Below are 14,278 nucleotides of genomic sequence, written 5' to 3' on the forward strand. Positions count from 1 at the left end.
AAAGTAATTAACCTACCTGTAAATAATATGTGCCTTTTGGCTGTGCATACAACATAAGGAAGCTGTAGTCAAGATTTTGCTTTGTTCTCCACCTGTAAAAAAAAAAAAAATGTTATTTCAGCTGTTACATTCCCAACTTAACTAAGGGCCCCTTCACACGGAGTTTACTGTCCGTGTATTCTGTAAATTTTACACGTAAAAATACACGTGTAAAATGTAGTTAGCCATTGAGTTCAATGGCATGTTCGTATAACGCGCATCTTGTTGCGCGTTTCAATGAACAAAATGAGTGGAGCGCATACAGAATACACGGAGCGTAAACTCTGTGTGAAGGGACCCTAACTTGCTCGAAGCTGAATTACAGATGCAATGTACATGAACAGACAACTCAGATTGGGGTAAAAGAGACAACACATTAAGCGTTAACTAGCAAAATTATAAAACTAAAAAGGATTCTGGTTTTTCAGTTTTATTAATGCTTAAAATGGAGACGGTATAATGAAAATCCTTATAAGGCTAAGGCCCCACGGGGTGCAATCGCAGCGCTAAAGCGCTGCAGAAAGAAGCGCGGCGTGAACGCATTGTGGTTCTTTCCGCAGCGCTTTTAAGAGAAAGTTCACAGAGTTTTCCTCTGTGGACTTTCTCTTAACATTATGTCTACAGAAAAAACGCCGGCATTTCCGTAAATATAATTGACATGCTACGATTTGCAAAGCCGCAACGGCTTTGCAAATCGCAGCGTGTCCGCGCTGAGAACTTTTCCGCAGAGTGGGGATGGGATTCGCATGAATTCCATCCACTTTGCCTGCACTGTGCCTGTACTGTTTATGTCCTGATGGGGCCCCGGCCTAAGACTCCACATTGAGGAAACGCAGCTTTTTTGCTGCAGAATGTGAAATACAGGAATGTGAAATACATCAGAAGTACTCATAGTTCTACCTACTGTTCAATCCACCCCTGACTTTGACTCAAGAAAAAAGCGCAGGAAAATCTGCAACAAAAAAATGTGTATTTCCACAATATGGGGCCTCATCATAAAGGGGGTTTCCATGTTTTTAATACTGATCACCTATCATTAAAGGACAGGCAATCAATATTTGATTGATGGGGGTCTGACTCTTGGTACCCTTAGATCAGTTGTTTGAAGGGGTCATGGGACTCCACTGAACATTGGGGCCTATGTATTGTTTGTGGTGATTTGTACACTTAGTACACTGTACATTTAGTAATGTCTATGCTAGGTACTGCAGCAATGTCCCATTGCATTTAATGTGGACCATAGCATCTAAGAGGTTAAACAGGTGAGATCTGAGCTACCTCCTTTTCTGGCTGTTTGAGTGCGGTAACTTTTGTATTATATACAGTAGTTGGTACCAGCAAGAGATGCTCACAGACCTCTATCTGGATCCTACATTTGATATTCATTGCTCAATAATTCTGTATACAGCACTTCCCTAGCAGATATCTCCTACATTATCGCCATTTTATACTGCTCAGAAATTTTTTTGATAGCAGGTTTGTGTTTGTGTGTATAGTACATATACAGAAATATATCTAGTTCTTGCACAACAGTGAAAGACATAGAATTTTGATCTGCTTTCAAACATATGGAACAATGTTACTACAGACATTTACATTTTCACCTTAGTCTAGATTCACACTTGTGTAGTTGTTTCCATTCTCCCAGTCCATTAGAGGAACAGAATAACAGAAAAAACTGATCTGTTCTATGACAGACACAAATGGAGGTCAAAGGACCCCATCAATTATAATGGGGTCTGTCAGATCTCTATTGTTTTTAACTAAAATCTCCAGAAGAAAAATTTGGACATGCAGGGCTTTAACCCTGCGATTTTAGACAGATCTGCGCAATAGACTCCAAACAGAGACTCTGACACATATGTGAACTCAGCCTGGCATATAATTTATACTCATATATGATAAAAAATTCTGCATACTTCACTCTCTCTTTTGAATCCCCAAATGTTTCCTTAATATTTGAGAAATCTGGGTAAAATGATGAAGGTGGAGATATGATCTCAAGCATGCCAGACTGTATTTCATGAGGAAAACTGCAAGAAAAATACAGTAATTAGTTTTACATCCTTTATTTCTAGTAGAGGTCATCGGGTCAAAACACCATGGATGGAGTTGTTAAACTAGTGTATAGAGTATTGTTTGTGTTACCAGGGACAACAGGACAAGTTCTGCCCCTATGTCAAGACCATGCTTAATTTTCCTATGACTACTCCAGCTCTTTACTGTGTTAAAATAAATGTTCCTTCCTTCTCGATATTTAGATACACAGAAAATGCAACGTTGCCAATTCTTCTACGAGCTGCTATTCTTGGGAAATACTGATCAAGTAATTGACAGGAGACTGGCTGCTTTTACACTGTATAATTGGGTATCTTACATCAACTCTGGTTATATAAGGAAAGCAGACTGTAAACCATTTATGTAAAACAATAATGACTTCCTTGAGTTTCTTGTGAGGAATACACTAATGCCCGTGGCCCCATGTTGCAAAAAGGCAGTTTTTACATTACCTGCTAAGTGGATGGGATTTTGGCTAATCCCATTTACACACTGTAGAAAAAAATCTGAAGGAAATGCTGCAATTTCAAAAATGCAATAATTTTTGCAAACCACGGAATGTCAATTATACACACAGAAACACTGGTGGCTTCTGTATAGGTCTAACAGATGCAGAAACATACTGATAGGGAAAAATGTACATTGTGAGCTCTATGTGGGGCTTGCAATCTACTAAAAAAAAAAAAAGAAAATCCGCAGAGGAAAACTCTGCAGGCTTTCTGTGAATAACTATGGAGAAACATTGGTGCGTTTCCACCGCAGTCTTTTCTGCAGTGTTTTCGGCTGTGGCTCACTACATTAGCCTAAAAGTGTAAAAGCTCAAGTCTATACACATTATTAAGAAGTTGTTTTTAGCCTTTACTCCATTTAGCCATATTGCTTCCTGAGATAGTGATAAAGTGAACTGGTGACAAAAACAAGACCCTAAATTTTTTATTTTGGATGTTGAAAAACATAACAACTATATACTATAAACTATACCCCAGTGTGTTTCGCTGATTCTAAGCTGAGAGACCATTTATAAGTTATTTTTACTTCACTGACTCTATAAGAATAAAACTGTGGTATAATCTAACAAGTCATATACAGAGATATTTTCCATTAGAAGCATTGCTTTTAAGGGAGAATATAGTGGCTCATAAATGGAGACACTGTGCCGTGACAAAGAGGGTTTCTACAGAATCATATTACAGATCATCATGTACCTTCAAAGGGTTAAATTGAGCATTGTTTGTGGCTTGTTTATTGAACTTTAACACGGCCTACATCCAACACTTCATAAAGATAGGGGACTAATCTGGCCTAAGCACTCACCCATTTTTAATATTGTCAGCAAGTTCATTGACATACTGGGAATTCACCTAAAAAATATATAAATATTCATTGGTCAGTGATAAGACATAAACTTTAGTAAGCATAATAGGATTTCCTTAAAAACAGTATTCGTTTACTAGTAAAAAATACTTTTGAAAAATAAATTGTTGTTCATATACATGTACTATGTCAAGTATACAAAAATGTATAAACAAATGTGTAACAAAGTACATACATGTCCATATGGTACCTGTAGAACACACCATTCACCAAATATCCACTTGCTCTTCATCCATTGTCAAAGCCTAAAGGGATAGCTACTCCCACATTCTTAAATATACCACTAATCCCATCCGGCTTTCATCATAGGGAGTGTCATTGTCTGCTTTTATGTTTAGAAGCCAACATATTAAGCTTTGCAAATAACTAGAAAACAATTACATATTCAACTCCAAAATTTTGGCACACTTCAAAAAGATGGGCAAAAACAATGATACAAAACGGTCTCTAGAAAATATTTGGAAATTGCCTTAACTGTAACTGAGAATGAAGGGACCGTTGACTGATCTCCTAAAAAATTGAATGCAGTAAACATAAAATAAAAGATGGGGAAAGAAAAAAAAAAAAAAAAAGAATTTAAATTGCCAAAGAGGGTCAGAAAAGGTACTATGTCTCCCTTGGGTTGTAGGCCACCTTACAGTGTGTAGAGTCTTACAGACCATACATAATCTAATAGGAATTCTGAGAAAGAATTATGCAAATAAGTTCTCTGATGGAAAAACAAACGTTTGCTGTAGTGCCACCTTTTTTAAGGTTGCTTCCTATAGATCAATGCCTGGTTTCCCAAAAAGTCTAGTGACATTGACAGGGATTAACCAAGCATTGAGCTATAGGAAACTATGTTTCAAATGATGGCACTAGGGAAATCTTTCCATTTTCCATTACTTAATATTGATTTTAGGGTAGACAGTCCAAACTCCTTTGAAAGGACAAGCCAATGTACTGGTAGATATATTAGTACTGGATATTACATATGTGTATATAGCTCAGTGTGTCACTAAGTGACGCTGGGTTCACACCAGCGTTCGATCTCCGTTTTCAGGTTTCCGTCTTCTGCATGCAGAAGACGGAAACCTGTCATGCTGAGTCCGGCCATGAGCGCCGGTGAGCGTTTTATGCGCTCCGCGGCGAAACCGTTTTTTTTTTTAAACTGGACACAGAGTACTGCATGTCCGACTCTGTGTCCGATTAAAAAAAAAAACGGTTTCGCCGCGGAGCGCAAAAAACGCTCACTGGCGCACACAGACGGAGACTTTTCAAGCCCATTCAAATGAATGGCATTGAAACATGCCGGCAGGTTTCAGTCTCCTGCAGCACAACAGAACCGATGTCTTATTTCCTTATTTTCTTTAAAAAATAACTTTTATTTTCAAATATTAAAACATCCAAAATGCCTTTGGTATAGCACCAGACACAAAACAAAAATAAGTGGTAAACACAGACACAGAAAAAAACTTACGGCATATGCGTGTACGGCATTGGGAGCTAGCCTACGCGTTTCGGGACACCTGTCCCTTACTCATGGCGATACTCATATCGCCATGAGTAAGGGACAGGCGTCCCGAAACGCATAGGCTAGCTCCCAATGCCGTACACGCATATGCCGTAAGTTTTTTTCTGTGTCTGTGTTTACCACTTATTTTTGTTTTGTGTCTGGTGCTATACCAAAGGCATTTTGGATGTTTTAATATTTGAAAATAAAAGTTATTTTTTAAAGAAAATAAGGAAATAAGACATCGGTTCTGTTGTGCTGAAAAAGTTTTTTATTGTGATTCTGTATCGTGACCTTAACCGGAGGAAGTTTTTTTCGGGCACACAGAACCGCAACTGAGTACAATGAAATAAGATGCATTGAGCTGTGGACTCTTGTTTTGTGCTTCAGTCTCCTGCCCCTGTTTTGTGCAGGAAACGGAAACCTGCAGAACGGAGTACAGGCCCTTAAAAGTAATATAATATTCAAAATAAACAAAGCAAACAATCAGTGTACACATAAGGTATTCTTCCAAAATGCATATGGTACTTAGATAAGAAGCAATTACCGTATATACTCGAGTATAAGCCCAATTTTTCAGCACAGTTTTTATGCTGAAAAAGCCCCCCTCGGCTTATACTCGAGTCAAGCAAAAAAAAATTATTATTTTTTTTATGTGAGGGGGAGTCTATGACCAGCCGCAATAGTAATGTATAGAATCTCCCATAAAATAGTGGGAAAAAAAAAAGCTTTAAAAAAGATATAATAAAAAAAAAAAAAAAAAAAAGTAAATAAAAGTTGTAAATCACTCATTTCTCTAGAATACATATAAAAGTAGAAAATGACTGTGAAACACATACACATTAGGTATCCCTGTATCTGTAAGTGCCTGGTCTCCTGTTCCGTCGGGAAGGGGTTAATAGGAGCACTGCAGATACCCTATATTCAGCCAGGCTGAATTCCAAGTGGGGGAAAAAAAAAAAAAACTCAGTCCTCGAGCTCAGGGAAGGGGAAGACAGACAACCAAAACACCCCCTCCCCTTTCCCATTACCCAGCAACTACTGCACCCAAAAACTCCGACCATTTTTATTTTTGAAATTTTCCAGTAGCTGCTGCATTTCCCCCCTAGGCTTATACTCGAGTCAATAAGTTTTCTCAGTTTTTTGTTGTAAAATTAGGGGCCTCGGCTTATATTCGGGTTGGCTTATACTTGAGTATATACGGTACGTGGTGAAGAATCATTACAAAAGGCATAAAATACACATGCAATATTAATTATTTCTGCTTAAAAGTGTAAAACATTGCAGTGATAAAAAAACAGATACTCCGCAACAAAAATCTATGAAAATATAAAATACAATAATCAGTATTCACCTATATTAGCATCCAGCCAGATTTACATTGCATGTCTATGAATGGACATGCATTTAACCGCATACTTTATATGGTGCTACATTTTTCTTCCAGATTATGGTTTACACATGTTGTATAATTGTATACACACATACATATTGTGCGGAAGGTAACTCGGTAGCAGCAATGGTGCGGACCCATCCAGTCAGAGATAAGGACACAAAATCTGTACCAAAGGTTTATTTAGAAAAAAACAGCAAAATAAATAAAATAAACCTTGACTTTAGGTACAAAAATAAGCAAAATAAATTACAGCTTTAACTTCAGGCAAAACAAACCCCCTGCTCGTCCGAGCACTAACTAATACAGAAAAAGGCTAACTATATGAGTGGCTTACTTCCGGCCTCATGATCAAACAAAACATAAGTCCCAGTTTGGTCTCACCAAAACTCAGCTCTCCAGGACAGACCCAGGCACCTCCTCCCACTCCCAGGATCTGTCCTGAAGTGCAGGCTCTGAGGTCTTTTATGGACCAGTAGCAAGCCTGGGACACACATCTGGGCTGAGGCCAATTCAAGAACCGTACTGGACCACACATACGTCAGAAAATTGGGGGAGATATACCAGGACTCCAGCACTGTCACCTTCTCAAAATATACACAAATTTTTTTAAAAGCTTTTAATGCAAAAAATAATGCAAGGTGCTAAATCAAAAAATTATTTTAGGTTAAGCCCCCATGTAGGGAAACGTAGCTAAAAAAAATGCTACGGAAAAAAATGCAGCAAAAAAACGCCTTGCTTTTTTTTTTCAATGGGTTAATACGTTGACTTCAGCTTCTAGAAGGGTGCCAATAATTCTAGGATTCGTTGTATATCCATTATGATGCTTTACACTATATCCATGATGCATTACACTAGGTTATAAAGATGCCACAGCAGATATCTTCTATCATTGACACACTAATACTCAAAATACAATACCTGCTAAGTAATAACAATTACTGGAAGGTATCAGCTATTATTCTTCACAAAGGAAAGCCAGATGAAGAGATAAATCACAGTAAGCACTAACTACACTGTCACTTTGCTTCAACCCATAATTGTAAACTGTGCTCATTTACCTGCAGTGTTCCTTTTTGCCTTTTCATTTCATAGTGAGCCCTATATCTAATATTAAGGTGCCATCAGGAGCAAGGCGCTGCTGACACAAGCCCTCAATACAACAGAATGAGACCTCTAAAGATCAGTGACCACACTGCCCAGAACCACAGTCATTATACCAACCTAGAACCCAATTATACTGTGGCAGCAATGGTATAGAGGACTGAGCCGGCAGCAGAGCCTTTGCTATACCATGCATCCCAAATAAGTTTTCACAAAGTAGAGAGAGTCTGTGCTTTACTAGCATTCACCACTTTATTCTAGATTATGGGAATAACGTCCTTCCTTATGGAGAGACCACCTATTCAGGTGTGTGGAGACTTATACAGCCATAGTTGCTCCACTGCAAGGGAACATGGGAATAATATGCAAATCTGTCTCCCAAGATGTAAACAGGGAGACAGTGCCTCTGTTATGCCGCCCTCTATGGGAAGCACCCTGAACAACATGCCCGACTTTCCCAGAAGTCTTTAATGCATGATGCAAGGTTATAACCAAATCAATTTCTCAGTTACAGACAGCACCGTTTCTGTCTGGTTGGACTTCATACTAGCAAATCTATACCAGGTAGTTATACGCAGTCACTTACCTCAGCTATGAAAACAATGACAACACAATCCTCTTTTTCTGCTGCTGACATCTCGGAGAAAAGGGATCTTAAAGTATCCATCAAGTAGCTCTGCTTGTCTCTCTTTACAGTGGGGATTCCAATAACTACAGACACTGCGAATAGAAATAGACAACATATCATCATGTAGCATAGTTAAGTGTCAATTGTGCTTCAGCGACCAGCTCTCTTGCTCATACTGTGTTCCAAGTGCAGATGAGAACACAGCCTTACCTGCATCTTTATCATTTTGATGGGGCTGTTGGGTGAAAAATGAACATGTCACACTCAACATACAGTCCAGGCTGCATGTAGCATAATATAGAACAGCTGGAGCCTGAGAGACTGATATAAGGGGCAGATTTACTCATCTAGAAAGTGCAAAGTTCAACTAGACAGTCTTAACAATGAGACAGGGCCAGATGTTGGTAGATAAATCTGTCGGATTAGACTGTCTAGTCTTATATCACACCTTCTATAAATTGGTAGAGTTTAAACCAGAAAAATTTGGCAGAATTTTCAGTATTGTAACTTAGACCATTAAGTCACACCCGTTCCCCCGTGAAGACACACCACATTTGTTTAATTTGTATAAGTGTCTAAAAGGCTAAGGCCCCATGTAGCAGGCCGCAGCAAAAAAATGGAAAAACTGTGACAGCAACACGTCACGGTTTTTCCCGCAGCACTGTTCACAGAAAGTCTGCAGCGGTTTCCTGTGGACTGGCATATTTTCTTTTTATAAATCTCCTACAAAGTTTTGTGGGTTAGATTCAGTGTAAATTTTTTCATTTGAATTTCTGCTTTTTCTGTGCAAAGAAGTCCAGTTGGCAGTCCTATCTTTGTTTGCAAACTTACAGAGGAAAGGCTGTTAATCACAAACAAGGCCACCCACTGTACTAACAAGCAGAAATCTAACACGTTCTATATTATTTCTCAGGACCACCCAACATTTTAGTACCGCTGGTCATTGGATTTGACTGTAAAATAACTAGCACTATTTCCTAGTAAGAAGTGAAAGAAACCTACACAAGTAGAAAGATCATATAGTGCAGTTTATTAATACTACACAAAATAGAGATGTAAACCATGGAACTATCTGTAGGTATTGGCAATGTAGCATTTATACCCAAAGGTGATATAGTTTTGGTAGTAATGGATGTTGTAACAGTTCCTAAATTTGTTGCCACTTATTTTTTCCAAGAAGCAAATTAAACTAAAAAACAAAGGTGAGATAGTCTGAATACCTCAACAGAAGACATAGCCATGTGCATGCTTTATGTAATACCTATTCTTACAGATTTACATACAATTCATGAAAAAATGATTCAATCTCCCCACATTGGCACACATGGCAGGGCAACTTATGAGAAACTAGGCATGTTGTTACACCAGAGTGTATTTGTAGGCACTACAATAAGTGGAGTAGATAACAATATGCTGTTTATACTACCGCAGCTTTTGAGCAAACTAGTAATAAAAGCTTTCTACAACCCAAGTAATCTTCATTGTCTCACGGTGCCATGTTACAAGGTTTGTCTACAAAAGGAGGCGAGGAGCGCCGCACCCACCTCTGGGTCTGCTTAGTTTGTATGTATTCCTCATGTTCACATGGGTTTTCCCTGGGTATTCTAATTTACTCCTACGTATAACTGTCTTCCAATGGTGTAAACTCTGTGTATATATGATAAGGAACCAAGATGGTGAACTCCATTAGTACAAACACTTATATGAGTGATGTCAATCTTTGTACAGAGCTGCAGAATACATCGGTGCTATATCAAAAATACAAAGAAATAACATTGCTGCTTTCGTTCTGTCTGCTACTTTCGTGCCTGTCTGCAGGATCCTCTGTACCCCTGAAACTGGCCCAGCAAGGTTTTCCTTTAGTTTGCTTATTGTCCATTTCCAGGTATGATAATACTGTAATGAGATACAGAAATACTGAGCCACCACTACAATATGTAATGTGAATACTCCACTATTTTATCCTGACAATACAGCATGCATGCTCAGCACTACACAATGAGTAAACCACAAGGCATGGTCCATTTTTATTGTATGTTTCCAGGAGATAACTTACATTGCAGTCACTTTAATCCTGACTCAAGGCCTTGTGACCACAGTTATGTCACCACAGCCTGTAGCTCACAGGACCTTGCTGGTCTTGCATTATAACTAATGCACTTTTTCTGACATGTATAACCCATATTTCAGAATCACTAGCCTCAATGCTCAAGATATGGCAATACAAATATTGACTGACTTACCTAGTAAAACACTATTGAAGGTGTAACCTAGAAAATGTTACTATTTTCACATATTTTACATCTGATAACATTATTTCTTTTACACGCACTAAAGGACAAATACAAAGTCAAAAATGTATAATCTGCAGTAAAGGTTTCAAATATTTGTAAAACCAACAATACGCAGATAGGGTGGGCGGCAACCAATGTTATATGGTAGTGCCATGCCCCATGCTTGACATACACATCTAAGAACTGTTGGATGTACATTTGTTTGGCTAACAACTATTCCCCCCGACCCTCCATATACAAGTATGCTCAGATCAGGTAAGTATGCATGTATTCTCAAGGGGAATAAGTTGCTGCCAGACATGAACAAAGGATTGGGTGTTCTCAACATGACCACACCCCCGTACACATACTCTAAGGCTAAGTTCACACAGAGTATTTTGGTCAGGTTTTTGAGGCTGCCTCAAAATCCTGGCCGCCTCAAAATCCTGACCAAAAAGACGTCTCCCATTGAAATTAGTGGGAGCCGCTCAGGTCTTTTTCCAGGAGCCGGTTTGTTCCGGCTCCCGGAAAAAGAAGCGAGATGCTCATTCTTCAGGATGTTTCGCCTCGCGATTTGGCCTGAAGACACACCCTCCTCTGGACTAGGCCCATTCATTGGGCCTAATCTGGAGCGTAGTGCGCAGCTGGATCCCGATGCTGTGCACCGGCTTTCAGTCGCAGCTACACGGCTTTTGGCCCGGAACCTGAGGAAGTCTCCGCCTCAGGTTCCAGACCAAAATGTGATATGCGCGTATCACATTGAAAGCAATAGGTAAAAAAGCCTCCCATTGAGTTTAATGGGTAGCGCACGTAAGACCGAACCCATTGAAGTCAATGGGATTCTGTTTTACTGCGCTCACTCTGACACATGTTTACTAGAGAAGAGTGAACAGCGTTCGATCGAATATCAATATCAGGCTGTTCGAGGTATTCGATTCAAATTGAATACAACGTGGCAAACGCAGTAAAAATTTGTATCCCCTCCCACCTTCCCTGGCGCTTTTTTTGCACCAATAACTGTGCAGGGGAGGTGGGACAGGAACTACAACAACGTAGGCATTGAAAAAAAAATGGAAAAAGCCATTGGCTGCCGAAATCAGGTGACCTCTGATTCATAAGAATAGAGTTGGCCATGTTCATCTCATTTTAGTTTTGGACAGATAGGGAGAGCTTGGTCTCAGGGTGATACACTGATTTTAGCCTTGTCTAGGCAGGAAAAAATTGTTATAAAACAGCTCTTTTCAGAGCTACACGGCAGGAACACTGTACACATACAGTGAACCTGCCAATCATGCAGCAGGGTAGCAGGAGGGGACGTGGCGAAGACGTGGATATCCAGCTGGGTATCCAGTCCACAGTCCAGGTACTGGAGAGGGGCTGCCAGCAGTGCCCCTCGTCAATAGCAAAAGCGGGAGAGGATGTGGACGTGGATATCCAGTCCACAGACCAAGTACTGGAGAGGGGCTGCCAGCAGTGCCCCTTGTTAGTAGCAGAAGGGGGCGAGGACGTGGACGCAGATATCCAGCTGGGTATCCAGTCCACAGTCCAGGTAAAAGAGAGGGGCTGCCAGCAGTGCCCCTTGTCAGTAGCAGAAGGGGGCAAGGACGTGGACGCGGATATCCAGCTTAGTATTCAGTCTACAGTCCAGGTACTAGAGAGGGGCTGCCAGCAGTGCCCCTCGTCAATAGCAGAAGCGGGAAAGGACGTGGACGCTGATATCTAGCTGGGTATCTAGTCCACAGCACAGGTACTGAAGAGGGGCTGCCAGCAGTGCCCCTCGTAAATAGCAAAAGCAGGAGAGGACGTGGACGCGGATATCCAGTCCACAGTCCAGGTACTGGAGAGGGGCTGCCAGCAGTGCCCCTCGTCAGTAGCAGAAGGGGGCGAGGACATTTACGTGGATATCCAGCTGGGTATCCAGTCCACAGTCAGGTACTGGAAAGGGCTGCCAGCACCCACTTCACTCATCCTCCTCCTCCAACCCCAGCCCCTTCACCCTAATGTAACACTTAAAAAACCTCACTAAGGTTACCTCATTAATTTTTTAGGACTCCCCCCCAAGGGCCTGCAATTCAATGTTTTAAGGCTTCCCCACAAGGGCCTGCAATTCAAATGTTTTAGGGCTCCACCCCAAGTGCCTGCAAATCAATGTTTTAGGGGTCACCCAAAGGGCCTAACACTCTGCTGCTACAAGGCTCAATTTACCATAAGGGCCTACCATTCTGCTGGTGTAAGGCTCAACTCACTCCAAGGGCCAAAAAATAAAACACTGCTGGTGCAAGGCTCAACTCACCCCAAGGGCCAAAAAGTAAAACACTGCTGGTGCAAGGCTCTACTCACCCCAAGGGCCAAGAAGTAAAACACTGCTGGTGCAAGGCTCAACTCACTCCAAGGGCCAAAAAGTAAAACAATGCTGGTGCAAGGCTCTACTCACCCCAAGGGCCAAAAAGTAAAACACTGCTGGTACAAGGCTCAACTCACCCCAAGGGCCAAAACGTAAAACACTGCTGGTCCAAGATTCAACTCACTCCAAGGGCCAAAAAGTAAAACACTGCTGGTGCAAGGCTCTACTCACCCCAAGGGCCAAAAAGTAAATCACTGCTGGTGCAAGGCTCAACTCACTCCAAGAGCCAAAAAGTAAAACAATGCTGGTGCAAGGCTCTACTCACCCCAAGGGCCAAAAAGTAAAACACTGCTGGTGCAAGGCTCTACTCACCCCAAGGGCCAAAAGTAAAACACTGCTGGTGCAAGGCTCAACTCACCCCAAGGGCCAAAAAGTAAAACACTGCTGGTGCAAAGCTCTACTCACCCCAAGGGCCAAAAGTAAAACACTGCTGGTGCAAGGCTCTACTCACTCCAAGGGCCAAAAAATAAAACACTGGTGGTGCAAGGCTCTAACTCACTCCAAGGGCCAAAAACACTGCTGGTGCAAGGCTCAACTCACCCAAAGGGCCTAATATTCTGCTGGTGCAATGCTCAACTCAATTAAAGGTGCAACATTTAGATGGCTTCTTTCCAAACTGAGGGTGATTCCTTTCGGTAAGATGTGATGCCTGTTTCCAGCCCTGATCATCCTGGTTGATCGTGTTCAGTAATGAGGCCAGCTCAGCATGAGGATCTTGTACGTTAGGTTGTCCATGCCCACTAATGTGCATGAAGACTATCACACTAATGTTCTTATTTTTCTCCAATTCAAACTCTGAATGAACTGCTCTGAAAGATGGCCTAGGCACTGCTGCAATGGCAATCGCTGGGTTTTCCTGTTCTGGTTCTGGTTCCAAAGAGTCTTGAGTCTTACTTGAAGAAGAGACTATCTTAGTCTGACTGCTGGTTGCTTGTGCTGCAGCATTTGGAGTTGGGTCTGTCAGCCTTGTGATGAACTCCTCATTCTGGATCCCAATACTTTCTCTAAAGTCTTTTGACACTTTGAGCCAAATCTAAACACAGAGTCCTTTTGGAACTGAACAAAATTCAGTCACAGCTCCAGAACATGCCTTTGAAGGCAAGGTTTTCTTTAGTGGCTTCATCTCAGCAGGATGATGATGATGATGATGATGAAGCTTGGTTAAATCTGGTGTTGGAAGGGAAAGTGGTTTCTGATCTACATCTAAAGTACTGGAGCATGTTTGGATTATTAACACCTAATCAGAACCCTGTAGAGGTAATGTAGAGTCTGATATTAGAGGACCATTACCAGTAGTAGTGGTTTCAGCCAATTCTCCACCTTTGCGGTCCTGTAAATTAAAGTTACCCCCAGGACTTGATGCCAAAATGTTATCAATTTCACCATCAAAATCAAGGTCAATGTCTGGGTCCTCAGTCCAATCCACTGCATCAATCCCACACAATGAGAGTGATGGTTCTGCAACCACCGTTTTTGGGGCTAACAATTTGAAAGGGGCTAACACTGCTGGTGA

General features: G+C 41.0%; 1 protein-coding gene across 1 annotated transcript in view; it reads right to left on the bottom strand.

Annotated features, from left to right (window-relative positions):
* MGAT4D (MGAT4 family member D) overlaps positions 1 to 14,278 on the bottom strand; it is a 77,341-nt gene that overhangs the window by 28,515 nt on the left and 34,548 nt on the right. Inside the window, exons 4-7 of the mRNA XM_075284985.1 lie at positions 8,047 to 8,180; positions 3,412 to 3,458; positions 1,959 to 2,072; positions 17 to 92 (exon numbers count right to left, since the gene is read on the bottom strand). Of these exons, the coding sequence (XP_075141086.1) occupies positions 17 to 92; positions 1,959 to 2,072; positions 3,412 to 3,458; positions 8,047 to 8,180 (371 nt within the window). The remainder of the gene's footprint in view (positions 1 to 16; positions 93 to 1,958; positions 2,073 to 3,411; positions 3,459 to 8,046; positions 8,181 to 14,278) is intronic.

Source organism: Leptodactylus fuscus, chromosome 1 (genome assembly GCF_031893055.1).
Source record: "Leptodactylus fuscus isolate aLepFus1 chromosome 1, aLepFus1.hap2, whole genome shotgun sequence".
In the NCBI taxonomy this organism is placed as follows: domain Eukaryota; kingdom Metazoa; phylum Chordata; class Amphibia; order Anura; family Leptodactylidae; genus Leptodactylus; species Leptodactylus fuscus.